The sequence below is a fragment of the Myxine glutinosa genome, chromosome 7, assembly GCF_964187855.1.
Source record: "Myxine glutinosa chromosome 7, kmMyxGlut1.1, whole genome shotgun sequence".
Lineage (NCBI taxonomy): Eukaryota > Metazoa > Chordata > Myxini > Myxiniformes > Myxinidae > Myxine > Myxine glutinosa.
Window position 1 is genome coordinate 113,359,807 of NC_136267.1, and position 21,211 is coordinate 113,381,017.

Sequence of the window (21,211 nt, forward strand, 5' to 3'; positions counted from 1 at the left end):
TGTTGGTTTGTTGGCTTCCACATTCTTGGTTTGCTTGTGGGTTTGCTGACCTTGTTGGTTTGTTGGCTTCCACATTCTTGGTTTGCTTGTTGGCTTGCTGACCTTGTTGGTCTGTTGGCTTCCACATTCTTGGTTTGCTTGTTGGCTTGCTGACCTTGTTGGTTTGTTGGCTTCCACATTCTTGGTTTGCTTGTGGGTTTGCTGACCTTGTTGGTTTGTTGGCTTCCACATTCCTGGTTTGCTTGTTGGCGAGCTGACCTTGTTGGTTTGTTGGCTTCCACATTCTTGGTTTGCTTGTTGGCGAGCTGACCTTGTTGGTTTGTTGGGTTCCACCTTCTTGGCTTCCTGCCCTTTTTGTCATCAAATACATGTATGAACATCGACCTCTGCATTTAAAATAGATTGAGCAGATTATGTTTGATGTCATGAATGCTTTTCCTTTTTTTCCATCGATCAGGCAATTCAATCTTGTTCCCCAAACCACCATCAATATCTTTGCTGCTTGGATAAAGGACATAAAGGCTTCGGCTTCACCTTGTCCACAAGCAAAGACAAACTGGAACATTATGTAAAGAAGGTGAAGGGGCGAGCTGAAAAGGCTGGCTTGTGGAATGGAGCTTACATAATGAAGGTGAGACGCTCGCTACAGCATGATTTACTTGTTATATTGTGACATTCTATCGTGCACTGAAAATGTGGTCATGGAGCCGAGTGATCTTTTTTTGATTACCCTATCCAGGATTGACTGGCACTGTGATGGTGGCTCCACATAGTTTGTTCATTAGGATGACAACTTGATCCTTTCAGTGTTCTTCATGAAGGTCACCATAGGATCTTTAATGCCCACCAAGAAAACATGGCATGTCATTTGCCTGAAGTTTTATTGTGAACTGATCTTTGTCTAATAATGCAATGATGGGATACCTGGTTTTGAGCCATAAATCAGGAGATTTTGAGTCACCTTTGCCCCACTCTTTCCTGGTTGTTTCATGTGATATGTCGACCTGCAATAATTGCAAAGCACAACTTTACATTATCTACTGTGACTGTGCTCCCCTCTGGGCTGGTGCTCCTGCCTCACACCGAGCTCGGCTTCACGCTGTTGAAACCAAAGCCAGATTTGGTTGAAACCAAAGACACTCCCACCCGCAACCTCCGCTCTGCTGGTACCAACCTCCTGACCCCCTCCATCCGGACCAAATTCAGATCCTGGGGGGACAGGGCCTTCTCCATCGCTGCTCCCACCCTCTGGAACTCACTACCTCACACCATCAGAGACTCCTCCTCACTCACCACATTCAAAACATCACTAAAGACCCACCTGTTCAACGCTGCATTCAACATTCAACCCACAGCATTTAACCCCTGACTATCTCTTCTCCTTCTCCCTCCTTTTGCTTTAAATATTTCCCTATTGATTCTTGTCTTGTCTTTTTGATTCTTGTCTTATATATATGCCGTATATCGCTGCTGTTTGTTTTCTTGATTCTTGTCTTTTTGCAATTGTTGTTTTCATGTATTGTTATGCATTATGTTTTCCACTCTGTCAAAGCGCCTTTGGGCTTCTGGAAAAGCGCTATACAAAATAAATGAATTATTATTATTATTATTATCTCGATCCGGACCTGAACCAAAATTTAATGGGCTTGTTCTTGTTGTCGAACGAACTCATCCACCTGGTTCTGTCATAACTCATCCACAACTTTTTGAAATATCATGCTGTACAGTGTATAATGTTTTTGGCCCTCTCACTTAAAGGTGAAGAATCACTTCAAAGTTAAAACAATTCTTGTATCCAAATCCAGACCTTCACCAAAATCGAAATGATTCGTTCTTGTCACACACCAAATTTCGGCTGAGTCTGTCCACAACTTTTTGAGATATCCTGTTCACAGACACACAGACAAACAGACAGACAAACAGACAGACAGAGAAACAGACAGACAGACAAACAGACAGACAAACAGACAGACAAACAGACAGACAGACAAACAGACAGACAGACAAACAGACAGACAGGGGTGAAAACATAACCTCCATCCACTTTCAGTGGCAGAGGTAAAAAGAGTGCTGTGAGGACAAGTAGCAAAGCAGGATGTGAGAACATGGACACAAATGTCTCTACGATACAAAAAATTACATGCCTGACAGCTCGCTCCTTATTTTGCATTTTACTTACAAATTAGTCTTTGAACTTCTTTCGCACTTTTATTTTCCTGCTTCCTTTCAGATCAATGGAATAAATGTTGAGGGAAAGCGCCCTGAAGACGTGGCACAGATGATCTCCACTTTGGAGACGATCAATCTGCTCGTGGTAACTAAGGAGACCTACCATTGCCATAAGATATGCAAAATTCCCCTAACTACCCTGCACTGGAAAGGTGAATCTCATTTACGAGTGGGTGTTCAAGAACTCTCGTTCATATTGCTTATAGGATTCTGTGTAGTTTCTAACTTATTGCTTTACCATTTTGGTGCCTGTATTGGTGAAGGCAAGAAAATCAATAGTATGAAGAATGTGTTTATGGTTTGAACATGCCATTTTATGCATGACAACTTTATGGGAGATCTTCCTTTGAATGCTATTTGCATTCTTGGGGAAAATGTCAGGGGCATAGAAAAGGTCCCTTTATATGGTGTGTGCTGTGCGGCAAACTCTAGAAAAGAAGGGACATTCCATTCCATAGCTTGTAGAAAATGCCAAATAATAGAAAAGAAGGGACATTCAAAAAGTCTTGTGTGCATGCTGGTCTACCCTTGTGTTCTTAGGAGGAACCAAGTAATGCTCTAGAAAAGTTCATATAAAGGGGCGCCAATTTGATTCTTACAGTTCAAAAAACTTTACTTACTGGTGGGTTTTAACATATATATGTAGGGCACCCCCTGTAGACTCCCTTAATGAGCGCAGATTTTGAATTTGTTTCAAAAGCCATTCGATAGACCTATTGGCTGATGTATATTCCAAGTTTCAGCTCGTTTCAATGTATCGTCAGGTTCACTATGTTTTTTTCTTTCAAATTTTTTGGAGATTAGCAAAACTATACATTTTTGGAATACTCAGAGCATGAGGAATCCAAAAATTAATGTTGGCATTTGCATAGACACCTTTGTGAAAATGACACTCAGGACAGTGATGAAGATCTGTAAAAGCATATGCCTGTATGGTATAGACCTAGTAGATCCTGTGTATAGAACTTATAGTTCAACCTGATACTAACAAGGCTGCTTTATTGCTTTATAAACCCATACCTATAACTTCAAAGGACTTGCAATATCATGTATTATGTAATACCGTTATATCACAAATATAAAGACAATGGTTTTCAATTACTCTTGTTTGTTGCTTTTCTATAATCCTGAGCACTATTTTGAGGCCTTTATTGGATTCGTTGACCCAGACAACATAGGATTAGCATATTTAATTAAGTTTCTAGGTTGACTAGAAGCCGAGATCGCGCAAAATATGTATTTTATGGCGGCCATTTTCAAAATCCAAAATGGCGGCCATGCAGGTGTCTGTGCAAATGCCAACATTAATTTTTGTTTTCCTCATGCTCTGAATATTCCAAAAATGTATAGTTTTGCTAATCTCCAAAAATTTTGAACGAAATTATATTTGTTAACATAGTGAACCTGCCTAGTATCGCCTTTGAGATATGAGCGCCAACACCTTTTGGGCGGGCAAACGGATGGATGGACGGACAAACACCAACGTGAATTCGACGGTTTTCTTAATAAAACTCAAGAATGCGGAAACGGACGTTGGTGAAATTTGGAGCATATTACCTCGATGTACAAAGCATTTACTTCCGAGATTTGCAGCCGATTTCGTCCAGTAGAAGCCGAGAAACGAGTTTTCAGTCCCCATGTTGAAGCTGCATCTGGAGAAACTGTCCCATTTATAAGGGAGTGGCGCTTTGCGCCTCCCTTGATACAAGTTTTGGGCCTTGCACCAATTGCACTCAGCAAATATACCAATTGTTAAATGTGCTTTAAAATGCATTAAATGTGCTTTGTGCTTCACAGTATTCGGAAAGGTTTTTCACTTTAAAACTCCCAATTGATTGTGACTACCAAGGAAGTCGCAAAAAAAATTGTGACTTCCCCTCTGCTCCCACATCTTGTTTCCTGTGTGTTGTAACTTGTACCATCCTCCAAACGGTGACGACTCCAACAACAAAGCTATCTCTCACATGACACGGACCACCTTTAACCACTGATCACAACTCTCTCATCCTCACACGAGGTGATTTCAATTGCCAACATGCCAATTTACTGGGTGCTGGTACCTCTCTCATAAGATGTGGAATTTCAGCAAAGGCCAAAGGACTCTGTGGCACTGAATTAATCTGTAAACTTTCCAACCCGCATTTCTGTCAATGGCAAATCTTTCCTTCTGGATTTGGTTATGACGAACTTTCCCATCAATGTCTCCTGCTCCTCCTCTGCTCCCATTGGTTCATCTGAGCATGTGCTTGTGAAGGTCAACATCTATCTGGCCATTCTCAGAGAACAGTCTCAGTGCCGGCGAGTCTGGAAGTTCACTCAGGCAAATCGACAGTGACTGCAAGCAGCCATTGCACTTCAGGCCTGTTCTCCTATATCTACCGTCCCTGATATTAACTCATCCTGGGAATTCTTACACAGAAACATGCTCTCCCTTATGCACAGATTCATCCCATCTTGTCTTTAGTTATCATACCCTTCCTCCCAACAATGTACACTGAATCCTGCTGTGAGGCAGTTGCCTTGAACAACATGCCCTCTCTTCCTGGAAGACAAATCCAACCGAAGGCAACCTCAGCTCATTCCACAAAGCCCACAAGTGGGTATCCACTCTTGGGAGAGCCAGAAAACGACATCTGTCCAACCTCAAAACTAAACTTACAAACCTGTCTCCCTCCTCTAAAATCTGGTGGTCCCTTGTTAAGTCTCTCTGGTGTATGTACTCACCCTACCCAGTTGCATCCAACCGGTCCAGAACTCTGAGTCTTTTGCACCTAAAAAGGTGGAGACGTTTCTGTCATCCCTCGACCCTGATTGTGCAACGTGACTGAACAGCATCAGCTCACGCGTCCTAAAAACCTGCTCTGTTGCTCTTGCACACCCTTTTCACCCTATCAATTGCCTAGGTCATCCTCCATCTACTTGGAAATTATCCAACATCACTGCATGACATAAATTCGGTGCAAAAAACGATCATCTTACCTACAGACCAATCAGCTTGTTTCCAATCATCAACAAGGTCATGGACTCCATCATCATAGTTGACTTTCTTCCTTTTCCACAACAATCTCATCTCATACCATCAATTCAGATTCCGACCAGGTCACTCTAACTTGGACACATTGCCTCTACTCTCCCACCAATGGGTGGAGGCCCTCTACATGAGATCAGAACCTTCTCTCTGGACATTTCTCGAGCTTTCAATACAGTCTGGCATCGTGCCTTGCTCTCCAAACTATCTGCCTATGGCATCCAAGGCCAACTCAGCACATGGCTTTCTGACTTCCTCCACTCTCGTAGCCAATGTGGGGCACTCAATGGAATCCTTTAATCTCCTCTCCCTGTCAAAGCTGGAGTGCCCTCAGACAGTGTTGTAGCCCGCATTAGACTATGGGGGTATCCATTAGACTACACCTCGGCAGAACATAAAAATCCTATGTAAATAAAAATCATAAAAATCTTACTAATCTCAAAAATCACTTACATTTAGTTTAAGATTCCAGACTTTAAAGTCCGATCGATCCCATTCCACAGATCATAACATTTTTTGGCATTTTGAAAGAAAGTTATTGTGGCAAATCAAAAATTGCTGATCGAGGCCCATTGATGTTGTTCCAATGAAATAACGTTTCTCGTTCATCATTATGGCATTGATTGGATAACTCACCTCGTTAATCCATGAAAAGTCATGCTAGTTTAACCAATGGAAATCGTTCTGGAGACGTTCGATACAATGTATTTGATGCGACAGCCATGACCATTATGGCTGAAACAGTCTGATGTTCTGAAGATTCCATCGAAAAAAAAGATGTCATGCATGTATTCATTATCTTGTTGGAGACTTAAAACCCTTCCTCACCCGCAACCCTTGTTTGGCCATCTCCGTATATTTTGTCCCTTGGCCCTGCTGTTGGCATTTCCCCCTCTCTTTCTGCTGTTTCTTTTAGGCCTGGTGTTGGCTTAGCGGTTACGGTGCTGGCATGGGATCCGAGGATCCTGGGTTCGAATCCCGGTCAATCGCTAAATTAACACCAGGGGGGTTGACTCAGCCTGTCATCCTTCCGAGGTCGACAAATTGAGTACCAGTTCACTGGTAATTCCCTGTGTGTGACGCAAGAGGTGACTAACAGGGTTGGCGGCAGGAAGGGCATCCGGCCATAAAACATTGCTTCAAAAAGGGGACCACGATACCCGAAAAAGGCCAACCGCTGCTCTGTGGGGGGAAATGGCCTCTAAAGGTGGTTCTTTCTGCTGTTCCTTTTGTTTTTTGTTCTGTTGCTTCCTGATTGGATCTGCGTTCGAGCTCTTCCATGAGCCTTCACTTTGTAGACAAAAATAAACGCCGAGTTTTTTGCAATTACTGTATGTCAGCATGTTAATTCCAGGTTGGTTTGACAAATAATTGGCCAATAGTGAGACAGCTTTAATTAACCGAGTAATTGCACACCACTACACCTTCACTGTTTAAAAAAATCTACCATGCTCTAGTATTTATAATTTATCTGCAGCCATTGCTGACTTGTGCATGTTTGTGCATGGCAGCATTTTAAAACAATAACTAATCAGACTTTTGCCGATTCAAGTTCTTCTGCGGTTTTTCATTTGCCTTGTTCTTTTTCAGAGTCTGTGCTGCAACCTGTCCCAAAGGCCGCAGATAAAAAAGAGGTTTGTCATACACATCTGCACACTGGACTGTTTTAACTTGTAATTAATATACACAAAGAATTAAGTTAAGCACCCCCCCCCGTTTTCTTACAACCTCGCACATTACAAGTTTGTTGTCGTCAAAACAGTGTAATATACCCATGATATTGCTATATTTTCTGGAGAAGTGATATTATGGTCACATAAAAACATAACAATCATGCCGTTTTCAATATTTTATTCTGAATAATTTAAGGTGAAATTTTTTGGGAATTTTAGGCATATTTTCACCTCAATCTAAGTATGGAGCTATAGGTCCATCACGGACAGTGTGGATGACGTGTATGTTTTCTAACGTACAGTCATTGTTCTGAGAAGACCTCTAGCGATCTTTGCGTCAATAACGTGTGTAGGACCCACGTGATCGGATCACTGACTCAACCAATCACTTTTTTTCACTTTGATCACTCAATTACATCAATGGATAATTGCTAATGTCATACCAATCATTATTTGATCTCACATACCTTAGAATATATGCCAATGTATACATATACACAAAGAATATATATTAGGGGGTGCTTACCTTAATTCGTTGTGTAGGGGTGCTTAACTTAATTCTTTGTGTATAGTTACTACAGCTTCGTGTGGCTGCTCTCATTGGCTAAGCCACACATACTTATTCGACCTCACACTTACTTGATGATTTTGTTGGTTTTTTTCCCACAAGCAACAGGAATGCTGTGCTAGGATCTAGTATGTGGCTGTCTATTTTGCATCACTGGAGTAGAGGCTTTCATTTGCCTTCAGGTTAACATTCCCCAGGACATGTACGTAAGCAGTAAAGGGTATCATTGTTCAAATAATGAAGAACTAGTCTTGCTTGCGGAGGCTAGTGTTGGCTCGTGGTGTGTCAGTGAACAGGTAGGAAAATGGATGGTGTCAACACAACGTTGATGGAGGTATCCTAACCGCCATTGGAAGCAAAGAGAAGCTGATATTTTGTATGATAACTCTTCGTCAGAGCAAAAGGACCCAAAAGGGTTGTTGGAAAAATCACATGAGGATTGTATTGCTCCAACGAAGGGTTAATGCCCGAAGCATCAGCTTCTGATTGCTTACCGTGATGGTGAGCATCCCTTGATCAACATTTTGTTGACTCTATCCATCATTCTTTGTCACCTTGTTCTTCACAACCCTCCAATCACCAGGGAGCTTTTCAACACGGATATCCTTTACACTTGGAAGGCAATCATCACCATACTGTGTGAATTTAAATGTACATAAATTTAAACAGGTTTCATGTTTTCGTTTACAAAACTTTCATAAATATTTGTTTTTCCTTCCCTCCATATTTTCTTCCTGGCGAAGCCACAAAATGCATGATTTTGGTTGTAAGAAAAGACATTCCATCAATCGGTAATCATTCATCGAAATATATTACTGTCGCTCATTTTTTAAAGCAAAAATTGTTTACATTCATCTTGAAAATGTGTTCAGCTGCAGTTGTCCTGATTGTCCGCCCATAAGCATGGCAGCGCCAAGAAAGCTTTTTTATAATCACATATCGCACTGGGAAAATAACCAGCTAGTTCAGTTTTAACAGTTTCTTTGGCTATACCAGCATTTAAATATTCCATGGGCATTTTTGATAATTCGGGGTGATTGTCACCAGCACTTTGGTCGCAATGCCAAAATTTGCCATAACTGGTCCATAGAGTCCAAAGAAAACACTAACTTGGCACCGCAAATATTTTCATTGTCATGTGACAGATCAGATCAGAACGTGGTGAAAACTCATTGGACGTTTGTTAAAAAATAAAATTTACTGTTTTGAATGAAATTCATTTTATCCCATTTGAAAACTGACATAATCATTGAGGAAATGTTTACTTTGTAGAAGGAAGACAACAGTGCCAATATCATGAAGTCAGCGTCAATTCACTCACTTGATTTAGAAGAGAGTAACTTCACTGCGGAACATTTTGCTTTGTCTGAAGAGCGAGACGAGCCCTCTACAAAAAAGGGTGAGCAATTCTTCCCATCACTTCACCCTCATTCATTCTCTCAAGCTTTTTTTCTTTTTAACTCAACTGGACTATGTCCAGCTGAGTTTTTGTCGACACCCAGTGTCCGTCGTCCGTCTGTCTGTCTGTCGTCTGTAAACAATTCGACGTCTATCCTCTAAAAGTCACAAATATTGATGAAATTTGATGAAACTTGTTATGCAGCATCTTTAAGGCATAAACTAGTTTGGGATTGCATTTGGGCGTTGCACGGCCAAAAATGGGCGTGGCAGGGCGGCCATATTGAAAAATCAATTTTTGTCAATCTGGTACTTCCTAATGTAGCTACAAGGCTGAAACTTGGTGTGTAGACAGTATGTAACAAACCTCAACACATATATTACGGGTTTTGACGATGTCCGAAAAATGACCTCGTCATGACCGATGACATGACTTGACCCAGTCGAGTTCAGGTTCCCTGGAACCTCTAGTTTCTTTTTGTAGACAAGATCGAGGCTCATGTAAGAGCTAACATTAATCACACAAAAAACGGACACACAAAACATAAGATAAAGGGAGCGGGAGACAAGATGGGGAGAGAGAGAGGGAAGCACACAAGTACAACAGCAAAGAACATACACTGATTTCCTCTCTTCTCCGGATACTCAATTAACAAAACCTGGGATAAAATTCACTTCTGAGTTATATTTACGGGGGTAAATCTCACTTTCTTCCCACAACATTTCTTAGGGTTAGCAGGAATACCTCGTCGATACTCTGACTACCCAGATGCTTACTCAACATGAAATGTTTTATCTTCTATTGGGTCTATAATTTCATTTGCAGCAACAATTATTTTAATATTTATTATCCGAGAGGCTTTCTCTTCAAAACGAGAACCAAACACCTTGAGCTTACCTTTATACAACCCTGAATGAATATACGGAACACCTCCCACTTTCCATACATTTGAAAACCCATCATATCTTAAAATTATTTAAAAAGAAAGGAATTGAACCTTCATCTGCTGGTTTCAAGCTAACCGCATAACCACTCTGGCACTTTTTTTTCATAATAGTTGGACACTGCTAGTTAATACTAATAGTTTAATAGTTTAGTTGGACACTAATAGTTGGACACATGGACACTGCTAGGACTTCCAGGAAAGAAGTTGGTATTTCAAAAAAGTGGATCTGGGGTGAATTAACGGGGGAAGAAAAGATCAATGTTTTGGATGGGGGAAGATAAGAGATGGTGGTGAACAGCTGTTTTAAAGACCTGGAGGGAGGAGTGGGTTGCGGAGGATGCCCAGTCGGCGACTGGCTTTGGAGGCCAGCTTGGAAATGTGGTTTTCCCAGGAAAGATTTGCCCATTGATGGGTCATTGCCCATTGATGCGCAAGATTGGTCGTCACGTCTCTTCAAAGCTGTCCCCGCGCGCACGCTTTCGAAGTTAAGTAATTTTTCACAATTGTGTTTTTGTCGAATCTGTATCTTTCTTTCGGTGTATGTACCTATTGGGGTGACTTTAATAGGTTTCTCGGTGTTGGTTTTTCATACCTGTGTACAGAATCGTCGTTTTTTTCGTATCGTGTATTCTGAGGCCTTTTGTAGTTCTAGTAGGCTACCGTGTCAGCCCTTGGCTTGAGGCTTTTTTTTGGTCTCAGCGGTTCTTCGATCGTGCTGCAAATTACTTTCGGTCTCTGTTTTTCACGGTCTTTTCACCCCATACTTCCTTGTTTTAAAATCTCAAAAAAAAAACCCAAAAAAATATTTTCCTTCTCTGTTCTTATCCGTTTGTTCGTTCTTATTTGTTCGTTCGTTCTTTGACCACGTTGTTCGTGATCATGTGATCACGTTGTTAAAAAATGTTTCATCTGTCCCCTGAAGAACTTTATTTTGTCATATTCTATAACACCTTTTTCTTCTTCTTTTATAAAAGGATGCTTTCGACTTGCTCACCAAATCTATTCATTCCAAAAAAAAATTCCATCTCTTACAGTGCATCTTTCATTCATTCCCTAAACTCTCCAGAACTCCACCCATCCTTCAGCGTCCTTAAACGTATTTTTGACTCGAATGTCTCAAGACACTCATTTTGCAATAAATGTTCGTTTCCCATTAATCGTACACTTTTCAAAATCCAATCTCACCCCTTCCCTCCAAATCTTCCCCATCACCCATCTCTTTCAAATCTTCCCCTTTGCCCCTCCCCCCCAAATCTTCCCCATCACCCATCCCTTTCAAATCTCCCCCCCTGCCCCTTCCCTCCTAAACTCCCCCCACACTCCTCCCCTCCGAGACTCTCCCTCACTCCTCCCCTCCTAGACTCCCCTCTCACCCCTCCTCCTCAAAGCGTCCTCCCCGCTTCTTCCCCCTTCCAACTTTCACCTTCTTCTCCCTCAACCTTCTGCCTCACTCTTCCCCATCCTCAAATAACACCTCACTGTGCCTCACCCAATCACCATCAAACCTTTTGTCCGCCCCATTCTTCCCTTTCTCCAAGCTATTCTGTAATCTCTGACACACCTTCAACAGCTCTCCCTACCTCTTCCTCCTCTTCCACATCTTACCCTACCCCCGCCCCGCCCCCCTGTTCTGTATCCGATGCTCCCCCTTCCTCTTCATTAACGGTATGGACCTCAAACATCCGGGGCCTTCGCTCAAACTTAACTGATCTCTCCATACAGGTTGCTTCTGACAAACCAGACGTGATCTGCTTAACAGAAACTTTCCTCCTTCATGATGTCTCTGATTCCTTGGTATCTTTCCCAGGTTACTCCCTCCTCCGGTATGATAGACCTGAGCTTCGTCCTGGAGGTGGGGTTGCTATCTTTATAAAAAAAAACTCTCTTCCTCACTCGCCCTGCACTGCCCTCTCTCCACCTCACCCCCAGGAATACCTTTGGCTACGGCTTCCCCTTCGCTCCCACCTTTTGTTCATATGTGTGTTGTACCGTCCACCAAACTGTGATGACTCCATCTACATCTCGCTGTCTGATAATATGGACCAACTTCTATCTACCCATCCCAACTCTCTCTTCCTCATATGTGGTCATTTCAATTGTCACCATGCCAGTTGGCTGGGTGTGGGTACCTCTCTCACCAGCCATGACTCCTCAGCAATGGACATCTGCGACTCACTGGGACTGACACAATCTGTCAATTTTTCCCGACCCGGATCTCAGTCAATGGAGCATCTTCTCTTCTGGACTTGGTTATGACTAACTTCCCTGAAAATGTCTGCTGCTCTTCTTCTGCTCCAATCGGCTCATCTAATCATGTGCTTGTTAAAGTGGACATCTCTCTGACCATTCGCAGAGAGCCTCCTCAGCGTCGACGAGTCTGGCATTTCACTCAGGCCAACTGGCACAGTCTTCAAGCAGCCATCAATCATCTGGACTCGTCTCCCACCTCTACCGCCTCTGACATCAACTCATCCTGGGAATTCTTCCAAAGTAAATTGCTCTCTCTCATGCACAGATTTATCCCATCTCGTCTTCAGTTGTCATACCCTTCCTCCCGTCCATGGTACACGGAATCTTGTGGTGAGGCTGTTGCCCAGAAACAACTTGCCTTCGTCTCCGGGAAAGCAAATCCAATGGAAGGAAATCTCATTTCCTTTACCAAAGCCCGAAACAAGTGTGTGTCCACTCTCAGGAGAGCCAGGAAACAATATCTCTCCTTCCTCAAGACAGAACTCTCTTATCTGTCTCCCTCTTCCAAATCCTGGTGGCGTCTGGTCAAATCTGGTGTTTGTTCCCCCCTCCATCCCCTCCCCCACCTCAAACGGCTACATGGCTGACTCCGCACGTGAAAAAGCTGAATGCCTCAACTCTGTGTTTGCCTCTAAATCTTGTGTCCCAAACCCATCCCTCTCTGTACCCACCATACCCAGTCGTACCCAGCTGCTCCTCGACTCTCTGTCCTTTCCTCCTGACAAGGTGGAAAAGTTTCTGCCAACCCTCGACTCTGATCTGCAACTGGATCTGACGGCATCAGCCCACGGTTCCTAAAATGCTGTTCTTCCGCTCTTTCACTCCCTCTCTCTGTTCTCTTCACCCTCTCTTTTGCTCAAGGTCATCTGTCATCTGCTTGGAAATCAGCCAACATCACCACTTTGCACAAAAAGGTGCAAAAACAGATCCTAGCAACTACAGACCAATCAGCCTTCTCCCAATTATCAGCAAAGTCATAGAATCCATCATTGCTTCGGATATGAAATCTTTCCTCGTCTCCAATGGCTTGATCTCTGATCATCAATTTGGTTTCAGACCTGGTCACTCTACTCTGGACATGCTGCTTCTGCTTTCTCAACAATGGATGGAGGTCCTCAATGCCAAGCAGGAAATTAGAGCTGTTCCCTTGACATATCACGTGCCTTCGATACGGTCTGGCACCCCGCTCTGCTCACCAAACTCTGCTCCTTTGGTATCAATGGAAATCTCCACGCATGGATGGCGGACTTCCTCTCTAGTCGTAGTCAACGTGTGGCCCTGAATGGGTTTCTCTCATCTCGTCTTCCTGTTCAGGCTGGAGTTCCCCAAGGCAGTGTTCTGGGCCCTGTGCTTTTTCTGGTCTTCATCAATGATCTCTCTGACTCTCTTGAAAATCCTCTCTATCTCTTTGCTGATGACTCTACTCTCTGTCGCTCCATTCCTCATCCCTCAGATCGGCAGTCTGCAGCCTCCTCACTCTCTGCAGACCTGGACAAAATCACAGATTGGGCAAACAAGTGGAACATGTCTTTCAATCCTGACAAATCTCACACTCTCACGATGTCTCTCCGAAAAGACCGCCTGGACAACCCTCCCATCTACCTTCTCAACAATCCTCTCCAAGAAGTTCTGTTACTCAAGCTTTTGGGTCTCATTATCTGCCATGATCTTTCCTGGCAAAACCACATTTCCAAGCTGGCCTCCAAAGCCAGTCGCCGACTGGGCATCCTCCGCAACCCACTCCTCCCTCCAGGTCTTTAAAACAGCTGTTCACCACCATCTCTTTTCTTCCCCCATCCAAAACCTTGATATTTTCTACCCCCGCTAATTTCACCCCAAATCCACTTTTTTGAAATACCAACTTCTGTCATGGAAGTCCTTCGTGTCCTTGTGTTTTATACTTCTCCCACCCCCCCCCCCCGCCCCCTTCCCACGCGTCCTCCCCCCAAGCCCTCTCCCTCCCACACATCTCCAGATGTCCCTGCTCTCAAATGTTGTGTTTGTGTGCTTCCCCCTCTCTCCCCATCTTGTCTACCGCTCCCTCTTTTGATATATTTTGTTTGTCTGTTTGATTTGTTTGTGAAATAAATATTAGCTCTTTCACGAGCCTCTATTCTGTATACAAACAAAGAAGAAAAAAAAGAAAGAAAAAAAAACTACAAAATTTGTTGTTACAATATTGTCAGGTGAAGCCCTCGGTTAATACCGTAGGGCCGTGGATGACCGAACGGCTTTACTTGATGCGACGATCAATTACGGATTCGACTATAAAAGCACAGGCGGAAGAATGAAGAGGAAGAAACGGCAAGCGCGTACCTGTAGCGATCCGACGGCAGCTCCGATCCTGGAGGAAATGAACTCAAAACGGACACAGGATTTTGGAATGAAAGAAAATAATACAAGGGTTTATTTGCAATTATTAGTGGGACAGGAAAATAACGTGCCGGTAAATAAATGTCCTAAATAGGGACGTCCCCACACCAGACTTGACAACAGGACAAAGGAGATGAATTAAATAAAAGAATCGTCGTGTATTTGTGTGAGATGTGGTGCGTCATATCTGTCTGTATGGTGTGTCCATCGTCCAACGCGGCTATGTCCGGCTCCGATGCTGGCGCGAAGAAGCCTCCGTCCGCCTCGCCCACGCTCTGCTCGGCCCTGAGCCACCCGCTCAGCGGCCTAGTCTGCTCGCCCCTCGTCGGTCGCACACAAGGTCCCGTTCACTCACAGCACCGAGCCTCTCTCCCAGCACCAGCCTTGCTCCAAGCACCAAAGCACCAAAAGCACCACGAAGAACCAAAAGCACAGCGAAGGTTCAGGGAAGACGCCAACGACCACCAGGGAGGAACGCAGGGAAGAAGAACCAGTGAAGCCGATCACCAACGCGTGAAGCACAAGCACAGACCCAGGACGAAGAGCCTCCAACGAAGAACTCAGAACGAACAGACCAGCACAAACTGACTAAAATGCCTGCGAGCGTGACGTTTTGTCAACCCGTGGTCTGACGTCAATTCTGGCGCGTTACCAATCCGTCCCTCTCATCTTTGTGATCTTTCCCACCTTTTCACGTCACTCGCGCTTGTCCTCCAACTAGCGACCTGTTTCTAAATGGTCGTTTGGCGCCTTCTGCCCTGATTGGCCGAATGTTTGTGCCTTCCACCTCAACAAATCACACGTTCCCTGGGCGTGGCTATAGCCTGCCCTGCCCGATGCTCGTAGCTAGGCCAGCTGGTGGTGTGGCTGGCTGCGGCCCCATGCGGCGGTGCCCCGATCTGCGCTCCTGTCTGTTTTCTTCCAAAATCTTTTTGTAAGGGAGGGGATTTAATTAATGTGTGCACTAAGGGACCCATCTCAGTGTCTATATGAATGCTTTGCCATAATGGACATTGGATTGGCGACAGAGGGAATGACAAACAAAGGAATTTTATCCATAATCCCTGCACTCCATTGCACGCTTTCCACATCCACTACGACTTTCACCGACATCCGGGCTACACATAGAACTTATTACAGGTAGATTCCCTCTCACGACAATCGAGCACCGACCGACTCAGACCTACCTGGCTCTAGATATTCCTCTATCCCCCCCCCCCCCCACACCCGCCCACCCCCCGACATAACAATATCATTTACAATTTATATTGAAGCCTATCATGGTCGTATCGTAATCTTCAAACTGCACCAGAATCGTGGCAATATCAATTTTATAAGATATTTCAGACAAGCCAAATCATTCTCTCACAAATTGTTGACTGCAGGCCGAGGAAGAGTGTTCCATCAGCTGAATTGGGAAAATAAAGCAATAAATGTCAGCAGAGGAAGACTAAACCACCTACAGTTCACAGATGACATTGTTTTAATATCGAAAATCGTTGTGGAAGAGTTAAATTTGGTGAATAGAAATAAAAATGAATACAGTGAAGACAAAAATCATGTTCACCCATTGTTCAAGAAAACCCAAAAAAATTTTAAATCCCATCGTGGACTGCTAAGCCAGTCCATTTTCATGGGGGATATTTTCACACAAGCCTTAGTTTGAGTTTCTGGAGACCACTTTGGCCCACAGTACATAAATGGGCTAACCTCTAAGTTCCGAAGTTAAGAAAAACCTCAACTTCAGTTGGCCTTGGCACAGCTAATTGGCAAGCCAGCCAAACTAGTGCCTGTTGTTGTGAAAACTTGAGATCTGCCTACAAGTCATTCCTTTTGCGAATATTAGAGCGGGATTGAATCGGCAGCCATGTCAACAACAATATAAAACAGAAATCCTTGACACCCCTCAAGTACTTGCTCACTTGCTTAAGATCCCTATCCAAGCCTGACAACATATGGAGTCTCTTGAGGAACTTGCACCACTTTTGTCTGTCTTGGGCCCACTGACCGATTGCAGTCCAGGTGGTTTCTAGGTCCCTCAGCTCCTTCTCCACTGTATTCGACCAGGTCTGAGTACCGAACATCTGAGTATACCTACTCCCCCAAACCCTTCCTGTTACAATGAACATAGACCCTCGATTCATAATCTTGTCGACATCTCATGTGCCCAAGTCATTGCACATGACATCATGATTGTTGTCTGCTGCAAGTAATCTCGCACTCCATGTTGTTCGTGTTGATTTTCAGTCCGACTTGGAGGTAATACTCCTGGAGCCATTTACTCTCTCTTGTGAACTTTCCTTGGTGACAGATAGCAAACAGACATCATTTGCAATGCTGAGTTCCTCCAGATGGTCACCCTGAGACCAGTCTGTGCCACATCTGGCATGTTCTGTAGTCCTCATTAATACCCAGTCCATTGCAAGTGGAGACAGCATGCATCCCTGTCTGACTCCTGTACATCTTAGCACACTTAACAATTATTATTAACCCTTCCCCCCTCCCCCCACACAGCGGGAGACGAGGTTTGCAATTGTGTGTGTGGTGTGTGTGGTGTGTGTGGTGTGTGTGTGTGTCGAGGCCATAACTTTTTTTTACCATTTGAACTTTTGTCATAATTTTTTTTTAAACCTTTATTATGAGAATATGGATAAAATAATAAAAATGATGAAAAAAAATGGGTCAAAATGTCAAAGGGCAAGAGGATAGTGACTATAAATAGCCCTAATTAGCCCCGCCAGAGTGTGTCAAGTGTGAAACGCCCCATTTTTTTTTTTCATCGTTTGTGTTTCTTTATTCATTTACTTACAAATTGAGCATCAGTGAGATTGTGCAGGCCATAACCTTTTTTAAACCAATTGAGGTTTTGCCATCAAATCTTTAACAAAACTTTATTATGAGAATAGGGAGAAAACAAATGAATAAAATGTACAAATTTTTTTCACTGTCGTTTTCATCAGGTTTAGTTTAAGTACAAATCGGAAACTTTAGGATGGCATTTTGAGATTATTTATAGTTCTATATTTGCTGCTCCGTGCAAATGATGTGATACTGCACCTCACGTTATATTAGTGCCAGACAAGAGTTTGGTTCTGGGTTTGCTGGTTGGTAATTTTGATGAGTTGAACTTGGATGCATATTCATCCGCTTATCTCTTGCCAGTTGCTAGACACCCAGAAATGTTTAGCTTTTTTACAATTTTTTTTCACTTTCTTCGATACAAAATCTAGTATAATGCACACGATATTTCACTCTGCTTATGAGCAAGATCATGTGTCAAATCAATGAGTTTATGGTGAATTTATATTGTCTTCATTCACAGGTGAAAACGATATTCTGATTCATTGTGATGGCATTGATGGAGAAAAGCAGAAACTCCTCTTTGAGGGTATTTTGCAGCATAGTGTTGAGTTGTTTACCCTCAAACGGAACACCATGCTACTGACTTGCCAGACTGCTGAAGGTAGGTGCTCCACCACCAATAGGTTTTTGGCAAATGTTTTCAAAAATGTTGTAAATTTTAATTTGTGTGCCCTATAAAATACTGCTCAAAAGAAAGCACCATTTCTTAATGATTTATATCTGAAACATTATTCTTTTTTGTATACTAAGTCGAGGCTCATGTAAGAGCTAACACATAGTAGGACCACCTTCAGAGGCCATTTTTCCCCGCAGAGCAGGGGGTTGGCCTTTTTCAGGCACCATGGTCCCCTTTTTTAAACAATGTTTTACAGCCGGATGCCCTTCCTGCCACCAACCCTGTTAGTCGCCTCTTGCGGCACACAGGGAATTACCAGTGAACTGGTACTCAATTTGCCGACATTGAAGGATGACAGGCTGAGTCAACCCCCATGGCATTAATTCAGCGATAGACCGGGATTGAAGGTGCTGGCTTGGGATCCTAAGATCCTGGGTTCGAAAACCCAGGATCTTAGGATCCCAAGCCAGCACCTTAACTGCTAAGCCAACACCAGCACCCGAACCGCACATAGAACATATTGTTATGGTTCTCCGCCGCCCTTCTTCCCCTTACCAAGGGGGGGATTAATCCCCTTGTCCTTTCTGGGCTTGACGGAACCGAGAGACTTGAAACGCCTCTTCCGGGCAAAACGCAAGTTAGGGTTTCGGGACCAAGTCTCGCTTGTACCTAAATCCCTGCGCCGCCACGGAAGCGAGGAAGCAAGCCTCGCACGAGCCACGTGTGATTTGCATACGCCGAGCGGATTGAGTACCACGTTGTCCATGCAGTCTTAGTAGTGGAACCCGATTCGAGCGGTTTTATTCGTACCATGCTTAGTCAATGAGGAAATCACGAGGACGATTGAATGAAAAAGGAAGAACACGGGTTTAATTATTATTCCCACACGTATGTACAATGATCGGGACGCAGAGACACAGAGCAGCACTTAGTCAGTCTTATCTTATTTCCCAGACTCGGGCCCGTCACACTCACACAGGGAATTGCAGATGGGTTGATGTTCCAGCCAAACGCGTCGACGTGGTTGTCCAGGAATGGCCCCATCTGGCTCTCCACGGTCCCAGCACGTCCCGCGAAGATGGCAGCAGGCGGTGGAAGGAACCTCGTAGCGCGTCTCCCGCACAAAGCAGCCGATGAGGTAGAACGGCAAATACGCGTCTCTCAGCGCGGCCGGCGGTTACATAGCCGTTATCACTCGTGTGACTTAATGCACTGTACGCGGCTCAGCCTCCAGCTCAACTGAGCGTCACTTTATAACCGCGCATATTCTGGTTCATGCGCGTCTTTCTTCACCCGCGTATCTCTCAACGTTCTTTGACGCTCTCAACTCCTGCTCGTCAATGATTCCTCCTGGTTGGTCAGTGCGCGCGAGTCCTCTGATGCTCAGTCCTCTGTTCAACGAGTCCTCCCGCGCTAGTCCTTTGTTCAACCAGTCCTCCCGCACTAGTCCTTCTCGCGCGAGTCCTCCTGGGGGCTATGCGCGATGGGTTATATAGATACGCCCCGAACCTTCTTGAACCCTCTCGAACCTTCCAACCACGCCCTGTGACGCAGTGCTGCCGCCACAACCTCTGGGCCCTGATTGGCGGCTCGTGCTTACCGTCAGCTCTTCTGCCGCCCTCATTCGGCTCCGCCCCGACCCTCCTAGGCCTGCCTCATGTTAATTCGCCCAAAATGAACCAAAGTCAGCGCAAAGGGGCATGAGGCCAGGGAGGCTGGATAGTCAGTAGAAGTAGGACCTATTCTCCTGACACTACTCAACGCAGAACTAACATAGGAAAAGGACTTAGCTCACAAATACTAAGAGATAACTACACTATCGCGAGGCTACATGTTGCTTGTGTGACTAACTATGAGGGGAATTTTAACCTTTATTATACTGACTGTACAAAACTCAAAACCGCAACAATATAATAAAGAGTGCAGGAGACAAGAGGGCGAGAGAGGGGGTATTTGGTAGTTTTCCTGATTACACATTATTCACACCAAAGTTGCTCAGTACAGGCCCGTCCATTATATTTTTCGTGTTAATTTTTTGAAAATTTAAAATATTTTTTGTATAAGTTTAGCGTTGTACCTCATAAGTATATAATGTGCATAATATCCCCCGATAGCGTTTTTGAAAACTTTTGCACATTCATTGTAAATGATAAAACATCAGCGAAACACGTGTGACTAATTTGTTTGTTGCATGCATGTGTAATCGCGAGTCAGTTAGCTCCGAGTTTGCGCATATATGCGCACACCATTCTCTCGTGTCAGCGGTTCTGCCACAGATGCCCTCTGGAGGTTAGTGCAGGAATTCCCATTTTAGCAATAACTCATTCACAGATATCATGGGATATTTATTGTTCACCAACTAATCAGGTGGAATACCAACGTAGGATAGACAACTCAAAAGTATGTGCGCTACCTCTGCACCTTTTTGTCTTTACCCCCATTACGCAAATAAGACAATTTTAACATGTAATGAAAACTTCAGATGTGATCACTTGCTAAGCAAGCAGTTGTTATCGAGCATTATTTTGAAGGAACAGTTATCCACAATTGGACAGTTATGGATGGATTCAGATGAAACTTGGTGGGTCGGTTGGGTGCGTGACAAGGACCAATTGGTTCCATGTTGGTGAGGATCCGGATGCGAGATTTATATTTTCACGTGATTCTTCACCATTGATTGGGCCAAAAACGATATATAGCACAATATTTCAAATGTAGGTCAGTCCCATGGAGTCACGATAGTCCTTTGCTGAAGAGTCATGGCAGGTGAGAGGGGTGCCAACACCAAGCCAAGTGGCATGTTGACAATTGAAATCACGACATATGAGGAAGAGATAGTTGGGATGAGTGGTTAAAAGTTTGTCCATGTCATTTGAGAGAGAGATAAAGATTGAGTCATCACTGTTGGAAGGACGTTACAACACATAGACAAGCATGATTTGGGAAAAGAGGGGAAGTCGTAGCCAGAGGTACTCCTGGGATTTGGGAAGTGTAATAGCAGTGCCCACGAGAGAACACGGGACAACAAGAGAGAACAAGGGAGAACAAGGGACAACAAGAGAGAACATGAGAGAACATGAGAGAACATGAGAGAACAAGGGAGAACAAGAGATAACAAGTGAGAACAAGAGATAACAAGTGAGAACAAGAGATAACAAGTGAGAACAAGTGAGAACAAGAGATAACAAGAGATAACAAGTGAGAACAAGAGATAACACGTGAGAACAAGAGGGAACAAGTGAGAACAAGCGAGAACAAGCAAGAACA

General features: G+C 43.9%; 1 protein-coding gene and 1 long non-coding RNA gene across 2 annotated transcripts in view; both read left to right on the forward strand.

Annotated features, from left to right (window-relative positions):
* The first annotated feature begins 461 nt into the window (after window positions 1-461).
* LOC144892990 (uncharacterized) lies at window positions 462-6,891 on the forward strand. Its single transcript, XR_013624156.1, has 3 exons — window positions 462-631; window positions 2,231-2,381; window positions 6,848-6,891. It is a non-coding gene; the product is annotated as an uncharacterized LOC144892990 (long non-coding RNA).
* Window positions 6,892-8,794: 1,903 nt separating this feature from the next.
* Window positions 8,795-21,211, forward strand: part of LOC137431565 (protein mono-ADP-ribosyltransferase PARP14-like) — a 36,527-nt gene continuing 24,110 nt past the window's right edge. Inside the window, exons 1-2 of the mRNA XM_078782722.1 lie at window positions 8,795-8,897; window positions 17,789-17,929. Of these exons, the coding sequence (XP_078638848.1) occupies window positions 8,795-8,897; window positions 17,789-17,929 (244 nt within the window). The remainder of the gene's footprint in view (window positions 8,898-17,788; window positions 17,930-21,211) is intronic.